Source organism: Carlito syrichta, unplaced genomic scaffold (genome assembly GCF_000164805.1).
Source record: "Carlito syrichta isolate Samal-C Ts95f unplaced genomic scaffold, Tarsius_syrichta-2.0.1 Scaffold284084, whole genome shotgun sequence".
Lineage (NCBI taxonomy): Eukaryota > Metazoa > Chordata > Mammalia > Primates > Tarsiidae > Carlito > Carlito syrichta.
Window position 1 is genome coordinate 46,018 of NW_007228180.1, and position 21,692 is coordinate 67,709.

The 21,692-nt window shown below is 37.3% G+C and overlaps 2 protein-coding genes across 4 annotated transcripts in view; one reads left to right on the plus strand and one right to left on the minus strand.

The window, feature by feature from the left end:
• Positions 1 to 721: 721 nt before the first annotated feature.
• Positions 722 to 1,654, minus strand: LOC103254543 (olfactory receptor 148-like). Its single transcript, XM_008052613.1, has one exon. The coding sequence runs from the start codon at positions 1,652 to 1,654 to the stop codon at positions 722 to 724; it is 933 nt and encodes a 310-aa protein (XP_008050804.1).
• A 10,649-nt stretch (positions 1,655 to 12,303) lies between these two features.
• The window catches only part of VWA5A (von Willebrand factor A domain containing 5A), a 42,373-nt gene continuing 32,984 nt past the window's right edge, over positions 12,304 to 21,692 (plus strand). For 2 of the 3 annotated variants that reach the window (XM_008052608.2, XM_008052610.2), the window contains exons 1-5: positions 14,535 to 14,723; positions 14,842 to 15,044; positions 15,344 to 15,566; positions 15,685 to 15,860; positions 16,445 to 16,559. In XM_008052608.2, coding sequence (XP_008050799.2) covers positions 14,582 to 14,723; positions 14,842 to 15,044; positions 15,344 to 15,566; positions 15,685 to 15,860; positions 16,445 to 16,559 — 859 coding nt within the window. In that variant the 5' untranslated portion in view covers positions 14,535 to 14,581. Of the gene's footprint in view, positions 12,360 to 14,534; positions 14,724 to 14,841; positions 15,045 to 15,343; positions 15,567 to 15,684; positions 15,861 to 16,444; positions 16,560 to 21,692 lie in introns of those variants that run through there. The other variant, XM_008052609.1, reaches the window with a different exon arrangement.

Genomic DNA, 21,692 nt, shown 5'->3' on the forward strand with positions numbered 1-21,692 from the left:
CAGGTGATTTAGGGCAGCCGTTTGGTAGAGGGAACTAGAACAAGGGATTTGGAGTTAACTGGTGCTTAATTCAAGGTCTGATTTGCTGTGTAATGTGTAACTTTGAGTGTTATTTAAAGTCTCTAATTCTCATAGCTCTTTTCTGCAAAATGTAAACTCTTCTTTTTGAGAGTGATGTGAAGATCAAACAAGAAAATATGTGTTAAATGTTCATTACAATGCCTGGAAGACAGATTGTGTTATATAAATGTATGTTAATACTTTTCTTAGCAAGATGGGAAGAACTAAAATTCTTTTGGCAAGAAATGGGAACAATTATATTCTAAGTGGAATAAAATAAAATAGAATAAAATAAAATGGATGTTAATTTGGCACACAGAAGGACCATTGAAGGATGCTTCTTAGACTGCCACAAATCTATATCTTCAATCAGGCAAAATGAGTGGTCCATTATAGGGACAAGAAATCTGCCTTTAACTCTTTTCCTTGCTCCTTGGGTTACATACCCAGAAATAAGACATCAGTAATAATTTAATTAGAGCATTATCTATGGGATCTCAGGGCTTTCAGAGGCACCCAAATATAAAATATTATTAGGCAAACAAAATATAATGCTTTTGGAGGAAGTACTTTCTATTATGTGCTAATTTATTTAAGAAAAGGAAATTAGAGGACAATTTTAAAACAATTAATCTTCAAAATCCATTACAAAACTGAAAATTTATTCCCAAACAGTAAGTATAACATTTTGGAACACTCTTTTCAGAGATCTTTTTACTTCCTTGTTCCTTAAGGAATAGATTAATGAGTTAAGCATGGGTGAGACAACATTATTTAATATTTGCACCATAGCACCAAGCAAGGAGTTGGGTATAGGCTGAAGATAGACGATGATTACAGGTCCATAGGCACAGAGGATGGCAGTGAGATGTGCGCTGCAGGTGGAGAATGCTTTCTGTCTGCCCTCTGCTGAACGAATTCTCAAGATGACAATCCCAATGCGAGTGTAGGAGACACAAACAATGAACAAAAGCATTAAAGCCAGAAAGCCAACGCTGATGGAGCCCACTCTTTGGGCCAGGGCACTGTCAGTACAAGCCAGGGGTAAAACAGCAGGGATATCACAGAAGAAATGGTCCACCTGATTGAGACCACAGTAGGATAGCTGAAAGGTAAAGGAGGTTAGTATGGTAGCCTGAAGACAACCCACCAAGCAGGCTACCATGACCAAACTGACACAGACTCCAGGTTTCATGATAAGCATATATCTCAGTGGGTGACAGATGGCAACAAAGCGATCATAAGACATCACAGAATAGAGACAGCCTTCAGTAGAACCCAGAAAATGATAGAAGAAGAGCTGTGTAGCACATCCCTTATAAGAAATGACTGGGCTCTGGCCAGAGAGATAGCATAACATCTTGGGACAGGTTACAGATGGGAACAACATGTCAAAAATAGATAGGAGTCCCAAGAAAAAATACATGGGGGTGTGAAGGGTAGAGGAAGAAATGATTGCTATAAGGATGAGCAAATTTCCAAGCAAGGTGAAGAGGTAGATGAATGAGAAGATAACAAAGAGCAAAGCCTGTAGACCCTCTGTCTGAGGTATTCCCAGTAGAAAGAACTCATTCAGCAATGTGTGATTTCTCATGTTCATGGAAGAGTGATCTGAGTTTTCACAAAAGATGTGAAAACATGAATGTGGAGGCTGATTGTGATAGATGCAATAGCAATATATTCATTGGCACCAATATTTGTTTAAACAAAAACTTGATGTCAAAACCAAGAATTAAAAATTCTTCCAAAGACATTTAGGTTAGTAGAGCACATGTATGCCTTTGTATTTTGAGATAAATTTCTTCACAAATATAGATACAAAGTAAAATGCAACATTAATATAGTGAAATACGGGATGGGTCAAGAGAACAAAGATCTCAGTACTCAACAGATGAACATAATTAATGTCTACAAGATACTATACAATTGAATGCCCTGACAAAACACCAACCTACAAATCTAGTCCTTCTGATTCATTTTCAGAGCATTTCTACAGTAATTTAAACATGTGGTCAAATACCTTAATTATTCATCCAGGTCAATTCAGTCACCCACACCTCTGATAAGAACAACGAACCGAGATACAGTGCAATGAGCATCAAGATTTAGGTTGTATTAATATTCTAAGTGAATACACTTTTTAGTTTTAGAACGTTTTTATTTGAAATGAATATTTTTTGTCTGAAAATAAATTAACAGTGACTAATTTGGCTCTTACCCTAGGGTTTTGAGTTGTTTAGAGATTAGCAGCTAAGATGTATTAATACATCCTAGCTTTTAGGTTTTAGTGAAGTCATATTATATATAAAAATGTAAATGATGGAATATTTAACCTTTGCCAACTATTAGGATTTTTGAATCCTTAGAATGATGAAACTAAAATGTTTCAATCCTAAAACTTCTTGTGTACTTTCTACTTTTTAAAAATTTGTGTTTTTATTTTGCTGTGGTAAGAACACAACATGAGATGTATTCTTAACAGGTTTTTAAGTGTAGAATACAATTGTTAACTATAGGCATACTGTTAAACAGCAGATCTCTGGATTCATCATGAATTACTAAAACTTTATAGCCATTGTTTAGTTATTCCTGATTTCCCTCTCTCCCCTGCCCATGACAAACACCTTTCTATTCTCTGCTTTTATGAATTTGACTATTTGCTTTATTTTAAGGGAAAAAGAATTCAGGTAACAGAATATGCTTGAGACCATGTAACTACCACTAGGGCATGCTGTGGTCAGCTACAACAATGCTTGAGTATAAAGGCTCTTGTGGCTCATCCAAGAAGAGATGATGTTTTCACTTCCAGATTTTACTTTTATGGGTTTTTTGAGATCCGAAGTCTATGAAAATTATCTAATTATAATTTCTTTAATTTCTACTTAAAATTGCTGGTCAATTTCTCTGATTCTCTGTTATAAGTAATAGTTACAGATGGATAATTTTAGCCTCCAAAAACATTGAAAGTGGTAAGATAGATAAATACTATCCTTATAAGCACAAGATGTACTGATGGAAATGGATTCAGGTTTTATTAGACTGCAAGATCCCTGAGAGTAAAGACTCCAATTTTTCATGGAATCTACAGCATTTATCACAGTGATTGTAAATAGCTGGCATTTAAATATTTGATGAATGAATGAATAAAGACTTGAAAATTAATGCATAGATATACTCTGATTATAAATCCTATGAAGAGCCTATATCTATTCTTATACACCACTGTATCTCTAGGATTTAAGAAATTAGATGCATTTAGATATTCACCGAAACTTAGAATGTCTAATTGATGAACTAGGAAAGATAGAATGAGACTTGAATATCTTCACAATTGCTGGCAATTCATAATTACCTCTTGCTGCAGGAAAACACATACAGGGTGGACGAGGGTAGAGATAAAAGGAAGGAAAATGAACCTCCCTGGAGAGAAAGAAATCGAGAAAGTCATGCAATTAGTAGAAAGTTCTGTAACAAAAAGGAGAGGATGTAAAAATGAATTAGTGTAAAAATATCTTAGATAAACAAAACTATTCATACAGCCATAGGTATTGGAATTGGATAATATGTCTTAGTTTATGTGATAATTCGATCTAGAAGAATGTTATCACGATATATTAATGAAATTGATTTACAATATATAAATGACATCAATTTACTTTATCATCTTATGGTAACCAGCCTATAGAAATTCTGTTTATTATATTAAACTTTTTGAATCTTTGAGTCCTTTTGGGTTTCTTGTTAGAAGAAGACCATGATTCTTCACACACACACACCCCCCCCACCCCCCTCCCCGCAAAGCTACTTTTGTCTGCTCCCCCTGGGGGTCATGTAGACCTAAAGTCAGTTTGTGCTTGTGATGAAATTGTTGAAGAAAGAGTGCATGGCCACTGGGTGGCCTCCATGCTCTAGATTAGGCATGACTTCACATAGGCATCTGGGAAATTTCTGAACAATTTCAATTTGGCTCAATGAACAGAGAGGGCAAATAGATGATCTGCTATGTAGGTATTTTAACATATCCCTAGAAAAAGACTTACTAGCATAGTACAAAAAATGTAATATGTGACTTTTAAACCAGAAAATGGGGATAAATAGAAAAAGAAGTACTTTGAGTGTTAGAGATCAAGACCAAGTGAATGGAAAAAATATCTCTGAAAGTGTAAAATGTAAAAAGCATGCTTGGTATATAGTGAGTATGCACTAAATGTTTGTTTCTGATTAACTGAGAAAATATTCACCTCTTAGAATATTGCTGCAATAATCAAATGCAATAATATTCTTGATGTAACTTCAGAAAAAACAGAGCATACTATTTCTATCTTTCTTGAGGGGAATGGTGGGAAAATGGTGGGGAATGGTGATGAGGAAAGACAAGATTTTTCAAGTCAGGCAGATTCGGTTTTAAATCTAGGTTCTTGCCTCTAACTTTGTGAATCTGCTGCGGTTTAAGTTTATTTATATATAAAATAAAAATAGTATCACATTCTAAAGGCTGTTCCTGCAATCATCAGGAAAGACAGCGTAAAGTCAGGACAAAACTTTGATAAATACTACATTTTAGAAAAAGGAGAATGGAAGTGAGTCATTTAAAAAGAAATACATATATATTTCTCAGAAAAGTAGAAAGAAAATCAGGAGAGTGTCTTTTTTGTATATTTTTCTACCAGAGATAATGCAGGATAATGTAGTATGAAGCATCTAATAGAACATCTGACATATTGCATGTGTCCAGCAACTTTTATTTACTCCTTCATTCTAGGCAAGGGTAAAAACACTCTTGTAATATACTGATTTCATATCAGTATGCACATAACTAAGGCTAGATAACAAGTTTAAGAAAAATGTTCAGAAAATACCCCTGAACACCTGTGGAAGTCTTCTCTGAATTACGTTGAGGTAAAAAAAATAGCATGTGTGATGGAGAAAATTGGGAACCATGACTTAACTGCCTACCATTTCCAATCATTCAAAACATAGGAAAATATTAATCATGGCAATATATGGCATCAGGAATGGACAAAGTGAAACATGAATCACATTGTTATTGATTGTAAAGATGGTCAGTATAAACATGATTTTCTGTGAAATAATTCAAAGCAAATAAAATCTATGAGAGATATTTCATGCAAGTAACACCATTTCAGGTTGAGATTTTATTAATCATGATTTTTTTTTTTTTGAGTTGGAGTCTCACTTTGTCACCCATACTGGAGTGCAGTGGCCGTTCCTGGCCACTGCAGCCTCGACCTGCTGGGCTCCGGCGATCCTTCCGCCTCAGCCTTCCAAGTAGCTGGAACTACAGGCACGCACTACCACGCCCGGCTAATTTTTTTTTTTATTTATTGTATAGATGAGAGCTCACCAAGTTGCCCAGGCGAGTCCTGAACCCGTGGGCTCAGGCAATCCACTCATCTTAGCCTCCCAAGGCGCGGGATTACAGGCTGAGCCACCGAGCCCGGCTAATCATGATTTAAAAAAAAATCTTGTGTTTATAACTTCAGATACTATATTTAAAAATCTTAAACATTTAAGTTCCTCACTATTTCTAGACTCATGACCAGACAAGTTCATAGACATCAAAGATGCATGGAACCAAGAATGATAATTTAAATAATAATTCAGGGTTGCAACCATAATATAAATGAATACAGCTTTCCTAAAAGATTAAATCAAATCCAAACCCTTGTCTAGGAAAGAGACATCTTGACATATTAGAAAAACTTAAATTAGAGGCCTAAAAACCGAAGTTCACGTTCTGATTTTTAGGGGTGTATGGGCCAGTAATTTATAGTCTCTGAACCTCAGCTTCTCATCTTTACAGAAGCAGAAGTATTCCCTGCATAAGTGGCCTGAACCTTAAGTAGTCAGTTAAAACTTATCATTCCAACTAAGACACGTCTGAAAATAAAAGAGAGCATTATGAATAATTAAGGCAGGACCGTAGGGATAAAGTAGAAAAGTTCCTGCCACACCACTGAATCATCTCCTTAGCTATTTGCCTCCCATTTGTGTCTCACAAATCTATATTTTGACATCCACACTATAATTGTGCTTCTTGAAGATGTGGGATGCTGTTATAATTGTGTTTGGTATATAGTGAGTATCCATTAACTGTTTTTTAAAATCAACTGAGGTAACATTTATCTCGCTTAATTTCTATAAAGATTAAATATGATGATGTTTATGAAATATTTTGACATATAATAAGATGTTATATAATGATTCATTATTATTATATTTACTATAGAGTCCCATACTAAATAATTTGGGAAGTTACCTGCATAATGATGATAGTCGATGTCTTAGACCTGAATGAAATCACCAGGAAAGGCAGGGTAAAGTCAGGACAAAACTTTGAGAAATACTACATTTTAGAAAAAGGAGAACAAAAGTGAGTCATTTAAGAAGAAATACATATACATTCCTCAGAAAAATAGGAAGAAAATTAGGAGAATGTCTTTTATGTATATTTTTCCACTAAAGATTATTATTTTCTTCATGTCATAGACATATATTTTCTCCATGTCAAGAAATACATTCAAGTACTTTTTAATCCTAAGCAAATGTATGGTGCGTGGAACATGATAGATGCTGAATTAATTAGTAATGAACAATAATAATTTTAAAAAGGGAACATATTCCTTCATGCAGTGTGAGAGAGTAAATGGAAGAAAGAACTCTGGCTGTCACATAGAATGAAAATAGTCATTTCTTCCGATAATCCTTGCTACCCAAGTCTCCAGAGTGAGAATAAAAAGTAAACATCGAGAAAGACGAGAAGCTCTGAATACTTACATAGTCAATAGGGTCACAACTAGCTCAAGTAAGGAAAATAAATGTTTTTTTCCCCTCTTTTTAACTTAAGTTTCTTCTATAGTTTGGGACTCTCCATCCCAAATGTCCTTTTTCCCTGGATGCCAGGGAATTGGGTTTGGGTTCCCTAGTTGTGAACCTTAAATGGCCTTTTTATTTTTTGTTCAGAATCACACGAGAGAGGCCACTATATATCTGATGGCTGACCTATCACCTAGGATGACTTCCTCAGAGTTAGTGGCAGTGAAAATATCTCCTTCCTTTGTGAGATTTTAGATAGTCTCATAGTCTCTCTGGAACCTTATCCATGACACAACCTGAGACTCAGGGAGCTGAAGCCCTCTGAGCGAAGGGAGCAATTAAATGTCAGATGTTGGCAGAGTGTAGTAGGAGTTGAAAAATAGGATGCAGCAATCAAGGTGATCTTCAAAAGAACTGGGAATCAAAGAGCCGTGGATCCCTCCAGGCCATCCCATTTTTCTGTTTTGGGTAGATATCCCATACCTTTTTGTTTTTTTTAGACCTCAGGGACTGGTCTGCCAAATCTGTCATTTTTCCATTTTCTACTTTTCCTCATACCTCTTATGGTTGTGGAAGAAATTATAACATAATGAAAAGAGTTCCCATCTTGGAGCCAGAAGATTCTGGATATGAATAACAAGTCTGTTTCTGACTAACTGTATGTCCTTGAGCAAGTTAATGGCCTTCACTGAATCTTAACATTGTAAATTGTAAAATGGAGTTATGATAGTATTTCATAGGGTGATTGTGAGGGGTAAGTGAGATAATGCTTACAAACTTCCTGACACACTCTGTGCTCCTGTGATATTTATTCTTTCTCTCTCTCTTTCTTTCTTTCTTTCTTTCTTTCTTTCTTTCTTTCTTTCTTTCTTTCTTTCTTTCTTTCGAAAGAAGGATTTATTGAGAGGATAGAAAAGCTCCCACAGTGGGGCAATATAGGGATTGCCCAATATTTACTATTTTTTGAAATCGAATGAAAATAGATTTTTCTCACCAGCTTAACCTCATTTTTAGAGTTCTTCCTTCTTTTTTCTTTCCTTATTTTTCCTTCCTTCCTTTGTTAATTTTAAGATGAAGATTTAAAAAAAAAATCTGTTTGGTGGTTTCATTTTGTTTGTTTTAATTATGAGTAATCACAGGGAAAAAGATTGTGAGTAGAAAAAACAAACCAAACCCAAACAAAAACTAATATTATTAGATTTAGGAAAAAGTCTAGGAAATCACAGAATACTTTTCATAAAAATAGTCTGTTCTATATAAAAATTTAAATGGCTTATAGTTTTTCAGATTCTCAGGATTTGGTCAGCTAATCCAACAAAGGAAAAGTAAAACTAACAATTAGAGAGTGCATACTTACAACAGATGCCTCAAAAAATCTTATTTTATTTAATTATTACAACAAATATATAGGGTAGATATTATTAGTCACTTTTATAAATGATGACATGATCTCAGAGTAGTTCAAGTATTTTCCCAGGATTACATAACTATTAAGTTTTAGAGGTAGAAATTGAGCCCTAGACTGTTTAAATCTAAAGCTCACAGACTTGTTTCTGCAACAGAGCGAAGCTAATACAAATAGATCAGAACCTGGTTCCTAGTTTTCTGTATAATTTTTTACCCTTTGTATAGCCCTTTGAGCCCTTTACTAGTCCTCAGAGATTTTTAGACCCTTGAGCTTCATTTAATCTCTTCTGTTTGGCACTTCTTTATGCTTTTAGTCTGTCAGAAGCATATTCGCTTGTAATTGATGAAAATTGCTACTTTTAAGAAATGGTCAGCAACTTCTAAGAAATTTCTGACAAACACCTAAGTGGCTTTGTGATGACAGGTTATGGAGATAGAAGTGACTCCATCTTAGATGCTAATACAGTATGTTGACTTCTGATTAGCTCCAGTCCTGTGAATTCCTCCTCATTTTTACTTTTTACTGTCTCTAGTGTAAGAACATATACTCCTTTTAGATCAAAGCAAGCTTTGATGTTATTGCACAAATTATAGTCTATGACACATATCGCATTCATGCCTGTTCTGTAGGGTTGCCTTTAATTGTCCACACAGAGCACACATATTCTTTCCCTATGGCATATATTGGATCAGTAGATTAATGGTGTGGTGACTTCCCTGTCTTGTGGTCACCTAGGACTATGCTTTTGTCTGTAAGTTCCCTCAATAAATCACCTAAAACCAACACACTGTATTTATCTACTTCTTTCTTTGTCTTCTTGGCTCCATAGCATGTAGGGGGTCTCTCTGTATATAGGACTCTATCACAGAAAACAGTCATTATTTCTATCTTCAATTAATGCAGTTTGACATACTAAGTAAAATAACTGGCACTGGTTTCAAATAGGACTTAATATATAGTAGCTATATATATATATATAATTCATTAATGCATATTAATATTATATAAATTATTTACAACATAGTATATATGCAGCTATATATAGTATATGATTATATATTATACTTTATTAATATATATGGTCCTATATATTATATATTTTTAATCTACCTTATCTATCTGTAGATCTATGATAAACTTGTGCTGAGTCCAGTGTGTATGTGATCTCTTCAAATATTGAATTTCCAAATTGTCAGTGACCATATGAAAATGATGCTATTAATCATAATCATCTTTAGTACATCAGGTAGTAAATGCTTATAAGACTTGCTCACATGTTTGATCTTTTTGAAATCTATCTTACAATATCTACAGTGGATAGCAATCTCAATGCCTAGGGGTATATACAACCAGCAGCATTTATATATGTTAATTGACTGAATAATTTTATGCAATTTGGGAGTTTATTTTCTTAGATGTTTACAAGTTTTAGGAGCATATGAAGGGCTCAAGTATGCTAAGGACAATAGGAAGTCATATTAAATGCTATGGAAACATTGGAGGAGAGAGAACAAGTAGAAGAGGAGACTTAAATAAAACTTCATGATGATGAAGATAGAGAACACTGAAGAAAGAATAACAGAAATAAGAGGATGAATAAAACAACTTACTGAATGCCTGTTTTGAACCAGTGCTAACCACTCAATGTGGTAAGACAAATAGCCCTTATTTTAGGAAGTGAAAAAAAACTAAAAGAAAATAAATGACAAACTATAATCAACACATACTGGCATAATTTAGGGCACATTGTTACACTGGTGGGTGCTGAAAAGAATTGGACATTGTTGTCATAAAACACACATTTCTCTTTCTATTTAACGCAAATGTGTTTTTCATATTCAAAAGCAGACAGTCTTCTTAAAAGTTACTCTTTTTATTGACCATATTCAGGTATACTAGGTAGGATAACGATTGTGTGGCACAAAGTCCAAAAAGCTGTTATAACCCTAGAAAAATTCACAGCTCTGTCATGTGAAAGTCTATTATACAGAGCTTCTGCTTCATAAAATCTCAGGGATTCAGGCTCTTTATATTTTGTTGCTTCTCTATTTTTAGAGATTTTTTGCCCTCTTCTTCATGACCCAAGATAGTTCAGAATATATCTGCATTTTCACCAGTGAGTGGGAAGAGGGTAAAGAAGAAGGAGTACCTTTTTCTTTGAAAGGGCATGACATCATGATGCACACATCATTTCTTGTATCCCATTGGCCAGAATTTAGTTATAAGGTCACAGCAGCTTAAGAAAGACTGGGAGATGGCCTTATTCTGAATGACCACAGAGATTGCTAAACTTGGCTTTAATTTTATTAGTATTAAAAAAAAGAAGAAAAAAATAAATAAGATAAATAAAAAAAACAAGATAAGAATAGATACTGGAGAATACCTAGCAACACTAAGGCACAAGGACAGACTTTTAGGTGGAGATACCTAATCTAGTCTCTATTGGTTTTTTATTATATTACATATTTCTTATTCTTTAAAAACTTTCACTACCAAATATCTTCTTGTTTATTTATTTGCTTTTTTATTTATGGAATATTTTTTCCCATTACAATGTAAACTCCAGGTGGGTACGGGTTTTTGTGTTTTGTTTATTGTCATGATGTCAATGTTTAGAAAAGTGCCTTGCATATAGAAGTTCAATGACCGTATGCTGATAAAAAGATGAACATGTTTCTCTTTCAAAACTTTGATCATTGGACTCATTAATAATTATTTTCATGAAAAGAGTGAAAATGTTCACTGTACTTAAACAAATATGAATAAGCATACAAATAAAATACATCATATTTTTAATAACTATAAAGGTCTATTTAATTGTGTATATTGTGCAAGGTTAAGGAACTTTTCATATAATTGTCTTTCCAATAACCAGCATCCTACATGTGTTTCTGATTCATTTCCTTCCAAACAAGCTGCCATGTCTGGTTAATGACAGACTTTTAGTGCTAAGCTCTAAGCTTAGCTGGATCAGATGATGAACACTATTCACTTTTCCTCTCCTTTCTTCTGTTGCCCAAATGCTTCAACCAATGGAAAGAAGGAACAGCCACAAGAAACAATACCAGACATGATTTCTACCCAGAAAAAAGGATCATTCCGTCTCAGAATTAGTTTGGTACATGTAAAAAAAATGGAATTTTGCTTACTTCGTGCCCTACTATATATGCATATATGCATGTTGTACACTACTTTCATCCTTTATGATCCATTAACTCTTTTATAATCTGGGAAGATAGATATGTCATTATTCCCATTTTACAGAGTACTCTGGGAGAATAAAATTGTCACAACAAATACAACTCAAATACCAAAACCAAGCCCATTTTCCATATTCTGTATACTCTATACAAATTTTCAACAGCAATATGACTCTTTCCTTAAGCCCCAGATTTAGTAGGTTGTTTTGAAATAGGGAAGATATGAAAAGCTTGATTACTTCTAATGTCCTTTAGCCAGGAAAGTGAGCACAGATATTGCTACCCCAAACACTTGTTTCAGAGTCCTAATAAAATACCTATAAGTGACCCAAGACCGAAGACTTGGGCCTCCTTGACTGGAAGTTCTCTCTTTAAGGCAAAGGTGTGTGCCTTGCACCGGTTCCTTATCTTATTACCTCGTGCTGTAGCGACTGTACAGTCGTGGCACATGTGACTCAAATTAGAGATAAGGAGTCAATGATATGTCCATAAAGTTTTTATTAGCAAAGCCCATCCCCCAGTCAACCCTTGGAAATTAAACCTGTTAGAAAAATATGTAGTTTTTAATGTCACTGTTGCTGTTATTGTTGCAGTATTTTCGTTTTCCCTTCCCTTTGCCTATCCTCTGTTCCTTAGCGGAAACCAAAGAAAAAAGGAAAGGTTTCAAAGTTGAAGGCTTTTCCACTGATCTGGAGAAAGTGAAAGTTCGATTATTTGTTAAATAATTTTTCGTCGATCCCTTAGTCCTGTAGCCGCTTCTTTATCACCGGTCCCTAGAAAGGGGCGGTTCTTAGGGGAAATGTTTGTTTTCGCTTTGCCGTGACTCAGAGAACTCGGGACCTCTGGAGAGGGAGGTAGGTGACCCGGCTGCCCGAACTGGGGCTGGAGCCCACCCCCTGCCCCTGAGGACTAGAACTCCACATTCTAACTCCCTTTCCCGAGTCCCCAGCTCGGTAGGGGCTTCTTCGATCTGCAAGCCCCAGCGGTGGGGATTTATTCCTGATGTGTGATCCCCGGGGGTTTCCACAGGTTTGGAAGTTTAGGGGGAATCCCGTGGGGGCTGAAGAGGGGCCTTAGCCACCTCCTAATCTCAAGCCCCCTCTTCCTGCTTTCCATCTCTTTTGCTTGACTTTTTTTCCTCTCTTTCCTTGTTTGGACAATTGATGTTTTCTCAATTTGAGATTCGTTTATGCTGCGGAAATGCGGCTGTAAATCTCCAACCACCCCAGTCAGTCGCAGTCCCAAAGTCGTCCTATGTGGAAATGTGAGAGACTGACGCAGTTTCTTCTGTGCATACGTGGACACTGAACTTCTACGACTGAAAATGGAAAGATTAAATTACTCTCTGATTCTATCCAAGCCTCATTGCGCACCTCAGATCTCCTTGGCCGAATCCCAGATCCTCCACTTCTCCCCTGCAACAGTCTGCTGGGTGTGGCCGGCTGCTCCACCCAGCTCTTTCCACTTCCTCTTGCTGCCCAGCGGCTGGCGCTGTGCTGGGACTCTGCATTCTTGGGGGTCCACCTGAGAAACTGCTTTTTGGCTCGCCCCGTCTATTCTCCCAGCTGCCTCAAATTCAAGGCATTGAGTTGGTCAACTACTGTGGCCAGTCTGCACTCTTGCTAGGTTCCTTTCCAAAGTGCTATCCTGAGGGGCGGAACAAACTCTGACCCAAACTAATTTTGTTTTTACTAGGATGGGTAGAGGAAAGGACTCAGAATAGCAAATTTACCTCAGGGATATTGTCTGGACTTAGAATCAGGAAATAAAGGCAATTTCTTTGTAGAGGACACCTCTCTGTTGCTCTCTGCTCCAACTCACATCTACGCTTGGTGAGTACTGCCCAGCCTGAGAGCTTAGGTTGCCTGACACAATTCTTTTAGCTGTTTTACTCCTGTCTGAGTCTCTTGCTGTAAGTTTTCTGCTGGTAGTGTTAGAAATTTTTTCCTTCTTCAGCCCAGACTGTTCTACCAACTGGTTCCAGCCAAGGGTCTGTAGGAAGCCCTTTTTTTGAACATACTTTCTTCTTCTACATTGCTACCGTCCTCTGTTTGCTGTCAATTTGTGAGTCATTTTCCCACAGAGTTTTTTATCAAGTTTTTCAAAATATAAACAGATACAGAATGAAAGCCCTGATTTTTTTGGTGCTGATTTACTGGAGGTACAAATGTAAGATATGTGTATATATGGTATTTATATATAGTAGAATATCTTGGACAGAGAAAGCAAACTGGTTTTAATTATGAGCCCCTAAAGAAAAGTCACAAGGCAAGTGGTCTAAGCTGCAGGAGTTTCTTTTCAATCACACACCTTCTCACATACTGATCTCTAAAGCATGATCCAAAGTGAATAGCAGAAGAAGTTTATTGAACAACGGTAATAACAATAAGGATGATATTGATGTCTATCATTGATTAAATGCCACCTGTGGACCAGGCACTGTTCTAGTGACTTCACCTATATTAATTCAGATATGATGTGTAGTTATTAGGGTTCTCATTTTAGAAAGAGAATACACAAGCTCAGAGGGGTTAAGTTAATGATACCTACTCAATATGCCTAAGGAGTAGTATACCAAATACACTTGAAAGTGGAATTGGTATGTAAACCAGCCTCAGGGTGTTTTAGAGATTACTAATGAATTTTATGGCTTCCCCCTTTGGGGCTGTCATTTAGAAGGAGGCTTTCTGTTGAAATCTTTTTTTTTTTTTTTTTTGAGTTGGAGTCTCACTCCTTCGCCCAGGCTGGAGTGCAGTGGCATGCTTGCTCAAGGCCACCCCAGCGTTGAACTTCTGGACTTCAGCAATCCTTCTGCCTCAGCCTTCCGAGTAGCCGGAACTACAGATGGATGCTACCACTCCCGGCTATATTTAATTTTTTATTGTAGAGATGAGGTCTCACCAAGTTGACCAGGCTGGTCTTGAACCTGTGGGCTCAGGCAGTCCACTTGCCTCGGCCTCCCAAAGTGCTGGGATTACAGGCTGAGCCACCGAGCCCGGCCTCTGTTGAAATCTTTATCCCTTTTTTCCAGGTTCCTTCTTCCTAGCTCCAACATTTACCCTTTGAACATACTCTTATGCCAGAGAAAATCACATATGGTACTGATGTTTGGATAGATAACTTCCAACATATCATTCTGTTTGTGATGTCTTTTCTGCAGAAACCCTGTGTCACCATGATGCACCCCTGTGGCCTACTAACCAGCCAACATGAGCCAGGTAAGCCGAATTTGTGACTCTTACTTGCCGTTGTATCGTTGGCAGCTAGAACAAGACTCAACCTACAGGTGGTATTCTATTAAAGCTTGTTGAACTCTTGAATTCTGGTCTGTCCCAGTGCCACTGAAGAGTATCTCTGTGAGCTTGTCCATTTATGAGTTTGTGGCTGGTGTGTCTGCAACCTTAAACTATGAGAATGAAGAGAAAGTGCCTTTGGAGGCCTTCTTTTTGTTCCCCATGGATGAAGACTCTGCTGTCTACAGCTTCGAGGCCTTGGTGGATGGGAAGAAAATTGTAGCAGAATTACAAGACAAGATGCAGGTACTAGAAATAAGTATAGTACCTCCTCTCTTCTTATTTTCTTAATGCACACTGTTTGGGATCGTTATCAAATGCAGCTTCACAAAACAAGCTGATGCTGAAAGCTCTTTCCCTTCATTCCCTTCTAACTGCTATTTTTCTAAAATCATTTATGGGGAAAAATTCTATCAGAGGCATTCAATTTATAGCTGTGAACTTGACAAAACCAACCACAATCCCTCTGTCCTACTCATCTCTTCATCTATCATGCCACCTTTTATGTTACCTTTCTTTCCCAATCCTTACCCTGTTCTCTTTAGGCCCAGACCAACTATGAGAATGCTATCTCCCAGGGCCACCAGGCTTTCTTGTTGGAGGAAAATGATAGCTCCAGGGATGTCTTCTCTTGCAATGTGGGGAACCTCCAGCCTGGGTCAAAGGTGGCACTCACCCTGAAGTATGTGCAGGAGCTGTCGCTGGAAGCAGATGGGGCCCTGCGCTTCATGCTCCCAGCTATCCTGAATCCTAGATACGTGCTCTCTGGTGAGTACCTCTCTCCTTTGAATACCAGTGACAGGTAACATAATTGGGGAAATCTTAAGGTTGTGAGTGTGCTAAAAAGTATTGGCAAGGAAGACAGAACTAAGGTAACTTTTTGTAGGATCGCCTAAGGACAGTTGCCTTGATGTGAAGGCTCCTATAGTCCCATTGGAGAAGCTGCCCTACACACTCAGCATGGTCACCACCATCAATTCCCAGCATGGCATTGAGAGGGTCCAGTCCAACTGCCCCTTGAGTCCTCTTGAGTACCTTGGAGAGGATAAGACCTCTGCTCAGGTAATTAATGAGAGTATTATTGTTGCCAGTACCCCTGTTCCTTGCGTCTTGTCTTAGTCCTTACCCAGTTCTTCCCAGATGTTAATGCAAAAGGCATTGTACAGTGTTCCTTCCTTATCCTCTTTTTCTTTCTTTTTTTCTTTTTTTTTTTTGAGTTAGAGTCTCACTCTGTCACCCAGGCTGGAGTGCCATGGCACACTCATGGCCACCCCAGTGTTGACCTGCTGGGCTCTGGCGATCCTTCCACCTCAGCCTTTCAAGTAACCAGAACTACAGGCACATGCTACCATGCCCAGCTAATTTTTGATTTATTGTAGAGACGAGGTCTTCCCAAGTTGCCCAGGCTGGTCTGGAACCCGTAGGCTCAGGCAATTCACTTGTCTCGGCCTCCCAAAATATTGGAATTACTGGCTGAGCCACCTAGCCCGGACTTATCCTCTTTTAATGTCCAGGGCCTTCTCTCCTTCTTTTGCCTTTGCTCCTGATTATGTTCACTCATGAAAGAAGTCTGTAGCCCCCAGAGATGACAGGTCCAGGAAGCAACCAGTGTTCTAATGTGGCTCCTATGTATGTCCCCAACTCAGGTTTCCCTGGCTGCTGGACACAAGTTTGATCGGGATGTGGAACTCTTGATTTACTACAGTGAGGTGCATACCCCTAGCGTAACTGTGGAGATGGGGATGCCTAAGATGAATCCAGGTATTTCATTTCCCACCTTGTATTTACCTCCAAATGGGTAACTCTCTGTCTTGGAATGATTCTTACTGTTCTTTCCCTCTTTCTAGTAGCGGGTAAAACTTATTGATATGAAACATTGAAATAGCTTACACTACAGCATGCAAAAATGGTTAGGTTTAATGAATATCATGTGATTATGTCTTGTAGGCACATTTAAGTAGATCACTGGGTAAAGGGCCTGAGCAAATAATTAACTAGAGAAAACACAGTCAATCAGCATATGTGACAATAATCTGTCTTGAGAGACAAGCAAATAAAAATAAGAATATTACATTTTCACTTTTCAAATTAATGAAGATTTCCAAATCCACTGCTCATGCTTTCAAAAGTGTGGTGAGTTTAGCACTGTTATAGATTGCTTGAAGCAAGATAATTTGGTATCAACCTTTTGAGGAGAAATTTGGATGTATGTGTCAAATATTCACTTTGGTAATTTCAATTTTGGAAATTTTACTTAAGGAAATAAGTCAAACTAAAAGTATTCACTGAGATATTTCCTGACACTATAATAATAAATATTAATAACCAATCTAAATTTACTATGCTAGGTATATTTGGCATGTTATTATGTAACTACTAAAATAATATACATTGACAGATTGAAGCAAATGGGAAAAAAGTTCTCTAAAGAACATTAAGGAAAAGAAAAGTAAGTTATACAGATAGATTACCACTGTAAAATAATCTATGCATTAGGAAAAACTCTTAAAAATATAGGAAGTAGAAAAAATTCTTAAAAATGTAGGAAGTAAGCAAGAAGTAATTGTGATTAGATTAAGACTAAATTTAGCTTTTTTTTTTGAGTTGAAGTCTCACTTCGTTGCCCAGGCTGGAGTGCACTGGCATATTCACAGCCACCCCAGCATCAGCTTGCTGGGCTCCAACGATCCTTCCGCCTCAGCCTTCCAAGTAGGCAGAACTATAGGTGCATGCTACCATGCCCGGCTAATTTTTTTGATTTACCTTAGTGACAAGTTCTCACCAAGTTGCCTGGGCTGGTCTTGAACCTGTGGGCTCAGGCATTTCACTTGCCTCAGCCTCCCAAAGAGCCACTGAGCTGGCCTAAATTTAACTTATTAATTTGTCTTTTTAATCTAATAAAAATCAAAATATAATAAAAATAACATTGATAGATTGATTAATCACATCTACATGTAGTCTCACCTGAAGTGTTCTCTTTTTTTTTATTGTGGTAAAATATATATAACAACATTTACCATTTTAGCCTTTTTTAGTACATTGACCTTGTGCAGTCATCACCACCATCCATCTCCAAAACTTTTTTGCCCTAGTTTCATAATTTCTGTGACTAAGTTTAGCTTAAGAAGTTTAGTTTCTTAGTTTCTTATAATGTCTCTTAATTTCTACATTTTCCTTAATATATACTCACTATTTCCTGTCATTAAAATTGGTCTCACTCACATCAGTCTTTTGTGCTCTTGAGGCCTTCCCTTGGCTGCTCGGCCACTGGTTTCAAGGACCATGAAGCAGGACTAGAGGGTTACTGCCACTTCTGAAGCATTTCCACATAGCAGAATGAAGCATTCTTGGTGACAGTCATATTTAAAGTGACATGGCTTGGGTTGGGCTCTTCTACAACTATAGCTGTTGTGAAGACAATTCCCATTAGTTGGTTTTCGATAGGACACCTAACTCTCATTGCTAATGTGAAGCCAAAGTACCTTCATACTTGAGCTCATAAACTCTTTAGTTTGCTTTCACTCATTCAACCATTTTTCTCCCCTTAGGACTAGCTTCCCAAGCAAAGGTAAATTTATGGGGTCCCTGGAGGTGTGGCAGCATCGGCGATTATTCTGGAGAAATAAAGAGAAAGAAAGAGAAGGGGAGAGAAAGAAAGAGACTGAACTCTGTCTAGTGCAGAAGCCATTTAATGGGACAAACTGTAAACCTTTTATCCTAAAGTTTCACAAGCAAAATCACAAGATTTTCACATGAACACAAAGCCAGGTAGATGAGGGGTGTCCCCCACCCGCCAGGTATTTCCTCAAGCATGAGGAAGGACAATCCCAATATTATTTCACTGTTCCTTATGCTTGGTTAATGTTCCTCAAAAACAGTATAACAATTCTAACATCATAATATTCTAATAATCAATAACTTCTAAAGCTTATGCATACACAACACCTAATGACTAACTTAAATTCTAATACCTTTCTATTCTGTGCTAATTTACCTATACTATAGAAACTCTTAATTATAGCTTAAACCACTTCCTAAAGAATGTGGCCCAATCCAAAGATCACACTGGGCCATTTCTAGGAACAATTGATTACAAACTCTTTTTTTTTGAGTTGGAGTCTCACTCTGTCACCCAGACTGGAGTGCAGTGGCCACTCCCGGCCACCGCAGCCTCAACCTACTGGGCTCCGGTGTTCCTTCCAAAATGGCTATTCTAAAATCCTATATATCTATCTTAATGTCTATAAAAGTTTCTAATTTCTAATTCTAATATATAAAGCTGATCATCAGCAATAAAGCTTCTAAAATAAAACCCAAATACTAAAGACAAAAAACCACAATAGTAGAGAAATGGGAACAATGAAATTTCTAAAGTTAGCTGTATTCTATTAAACCTCAAAATATCATGTTTGATCATGCTTGAACTAACATAATTCACTAATGTAGCGTAACCTATTCTATAATACATTCTATGAATAAAATAAATTCAATTTCTATAATAAGAAAAAAACCTACACTAATTGTAGCTAAAAAACCGGTTTAAAAGAATGCAGCCCAGTCCAAAGTAGACACTGGGCCCTTAAGAATGTGGCCCAGTCCAAAATTCGTGCTGGGCCATTTCTGGTAACTCTAGATAATCATCTATACCATCTAAAGCTGAAAACAGCTCTCCAAATGTATATACTGATTCTACAAATATACTTTTAAATCTTATAAAGAAGCTTATGTCATATAAGGCTCCCGAATGTGACCTGAGTTTGAACCATAATTGATTGAAAGACCAAAACCACAGTCTGTGAGAAATGGGAACAATGGATCCGTAGAGTTAGCCATGCCTGTCGTACTCTCGAAGTTTCAAGCTTAGATCATCAAAATCGCTGCTAGTGGGACATGCTAAACAGCAAAAAAGGGAAGAGGGAATGGGCCATCAGCTCCTGAACTCATCCTAGTGGTCTCAGGGTCTGCAGCCTACCTAGATCCCTAACGCTTAGGTGGGCCTCCACGGCCGGCTCCCAACATCTCCCCCTTTTTTATTTTTTAGCACGAACCCATGGAACTCGGTATTGAGCTGAGAAATACTTCTCTTCAGCACTTTGAAAATAACTGGAAGTAGGCATAGCAACACAAGAATCACTGCCCCACAAATTCCCACTTTAATGAGTATAGACATCAATGACTTTTGGTTGATGAATGATGAAAAATTATTAATTATAGAACTGGCCAATTCAGAGGACCGGAACTGTTTCTCAGCAACAGTCATATCTTGAATTTCTTGGTGTAATTTAGTAATGCCAATACTCAGATCTGAGTGGTTCCAAATTCCTAAGATGTGATTTTTTATCTTGTCCCAAGTATGGACAGACTTATTTACCTCCAAAGGAGTGAGGCAAATCCATTTAAACTCAGAGTGACATCGGAGAGCCAATTTTATCTTTAAAGTCACAAGCTCTTGTCCTACTGCTAAAACTGCCTCCTCTAAAGCATTAACTTTACTTTCTAACTTTCGCTCTATAATTTCCTGAGTAGCTAATGCAATAGAAACATTCTTAGATAACTGATCAGCAAAGGTAGCTGTATGAACTTCCTTAGATAGAGCTACAGATGAAACTGTTACTGAAGTAGCAATAGCTATCAAAGTTGTAATTCCTAAAATTAAAGAAGCCAAAAATCTTTTCTGTCTTTCCAAAAGGGAACTAACCTCATACAGTGTCTGCAAACTATATTCATCATACCAACGAGATGACAAGTGTACAGGAATCATCAAATAAGGTGGCTGCTTAAGAATAACAAAACCTTTGTAAAAGGCATTAGTTAAACAATTGGTTAAAATACACTCAGTACAAGACACCTCATAAACATTGTTATGATACTCAATTTTAACAGTTTGGTTACTCATTCCATACTAAAAACACATAAGAGGACTGTAAGCATGCCCTAATGTGGTACTGCTGAGTTTGTCCAACAGGCCTAGACAGGCTGACTGGTTGAAGTGCTGTGAGGGCTCTCCACAAATGAGGCTGAATGGCTTGTCTGATTCCAATTTTAAATGAAAGTATTGGAGGAACCTATCTATTTGAGAGCCTTCCAGCTGTGACAAGCATAGAGCCATTAAAACCCCAGTCACTAATATATAGTCTTTCACTGGGTACAAGATAGTCTACCTTAGACTTATAAGCACAGTCTCTCCATTTCAAGAAGCCAGTATCTTGCTGGACGAATGACCAGTTCTTTTTCGTATCATTGAAGGGGCAAGCAGGTACACTGAGAGGTGGTGAAGCTCTAGTCGCATGACTAGGGTTGGTTCCTCTACGTATTGTCATCTCCAGTCACCAACCGTCCTGATAAGGGCTTTCTGTACTCAGAGACTTAAAGGTGGACATTAAGCAAGAAGCCTGGTAATTATTAAAAGCAGAATTATCATAAAAACAAATAGGGAGGGAGTTGAAATGCCCTTCATAAGAAAAATTACGATTAGTAACATGTTTGACTTGAGCACGAAATAAAGCAGGCCCTCCCATTTTCCTGTAAGGAGAGCCTTCCAATTTTATCAGAGGTTTTATACTTCCTTCTGGATTTCAATGTCTTGCCATAGCTGAATAGTCTGAAGAGTCCAAATTTAAATGATTAACAACAAATAAAGTGTGATTCAGGATGTGGTGAGAAGAGCTATACTTGAACTCCCCCCTCTTGTAACTTAATTGATTTTTTAAAGTTTGGTGAGCTCTTTCAACTATGGCTTGACCTTGTGGATTGTAGGGAATTCCTGTGGAATAAGACATATTAAATTGGGAGCAAAATTGCTAGAAAGATTTAGATGTATATGCAGGACTGTTTTCGGTTTTCAGTTGCTTTGGCATACCTAGCTGTGAAAAGCAAAAGAATAAATGTGCCACA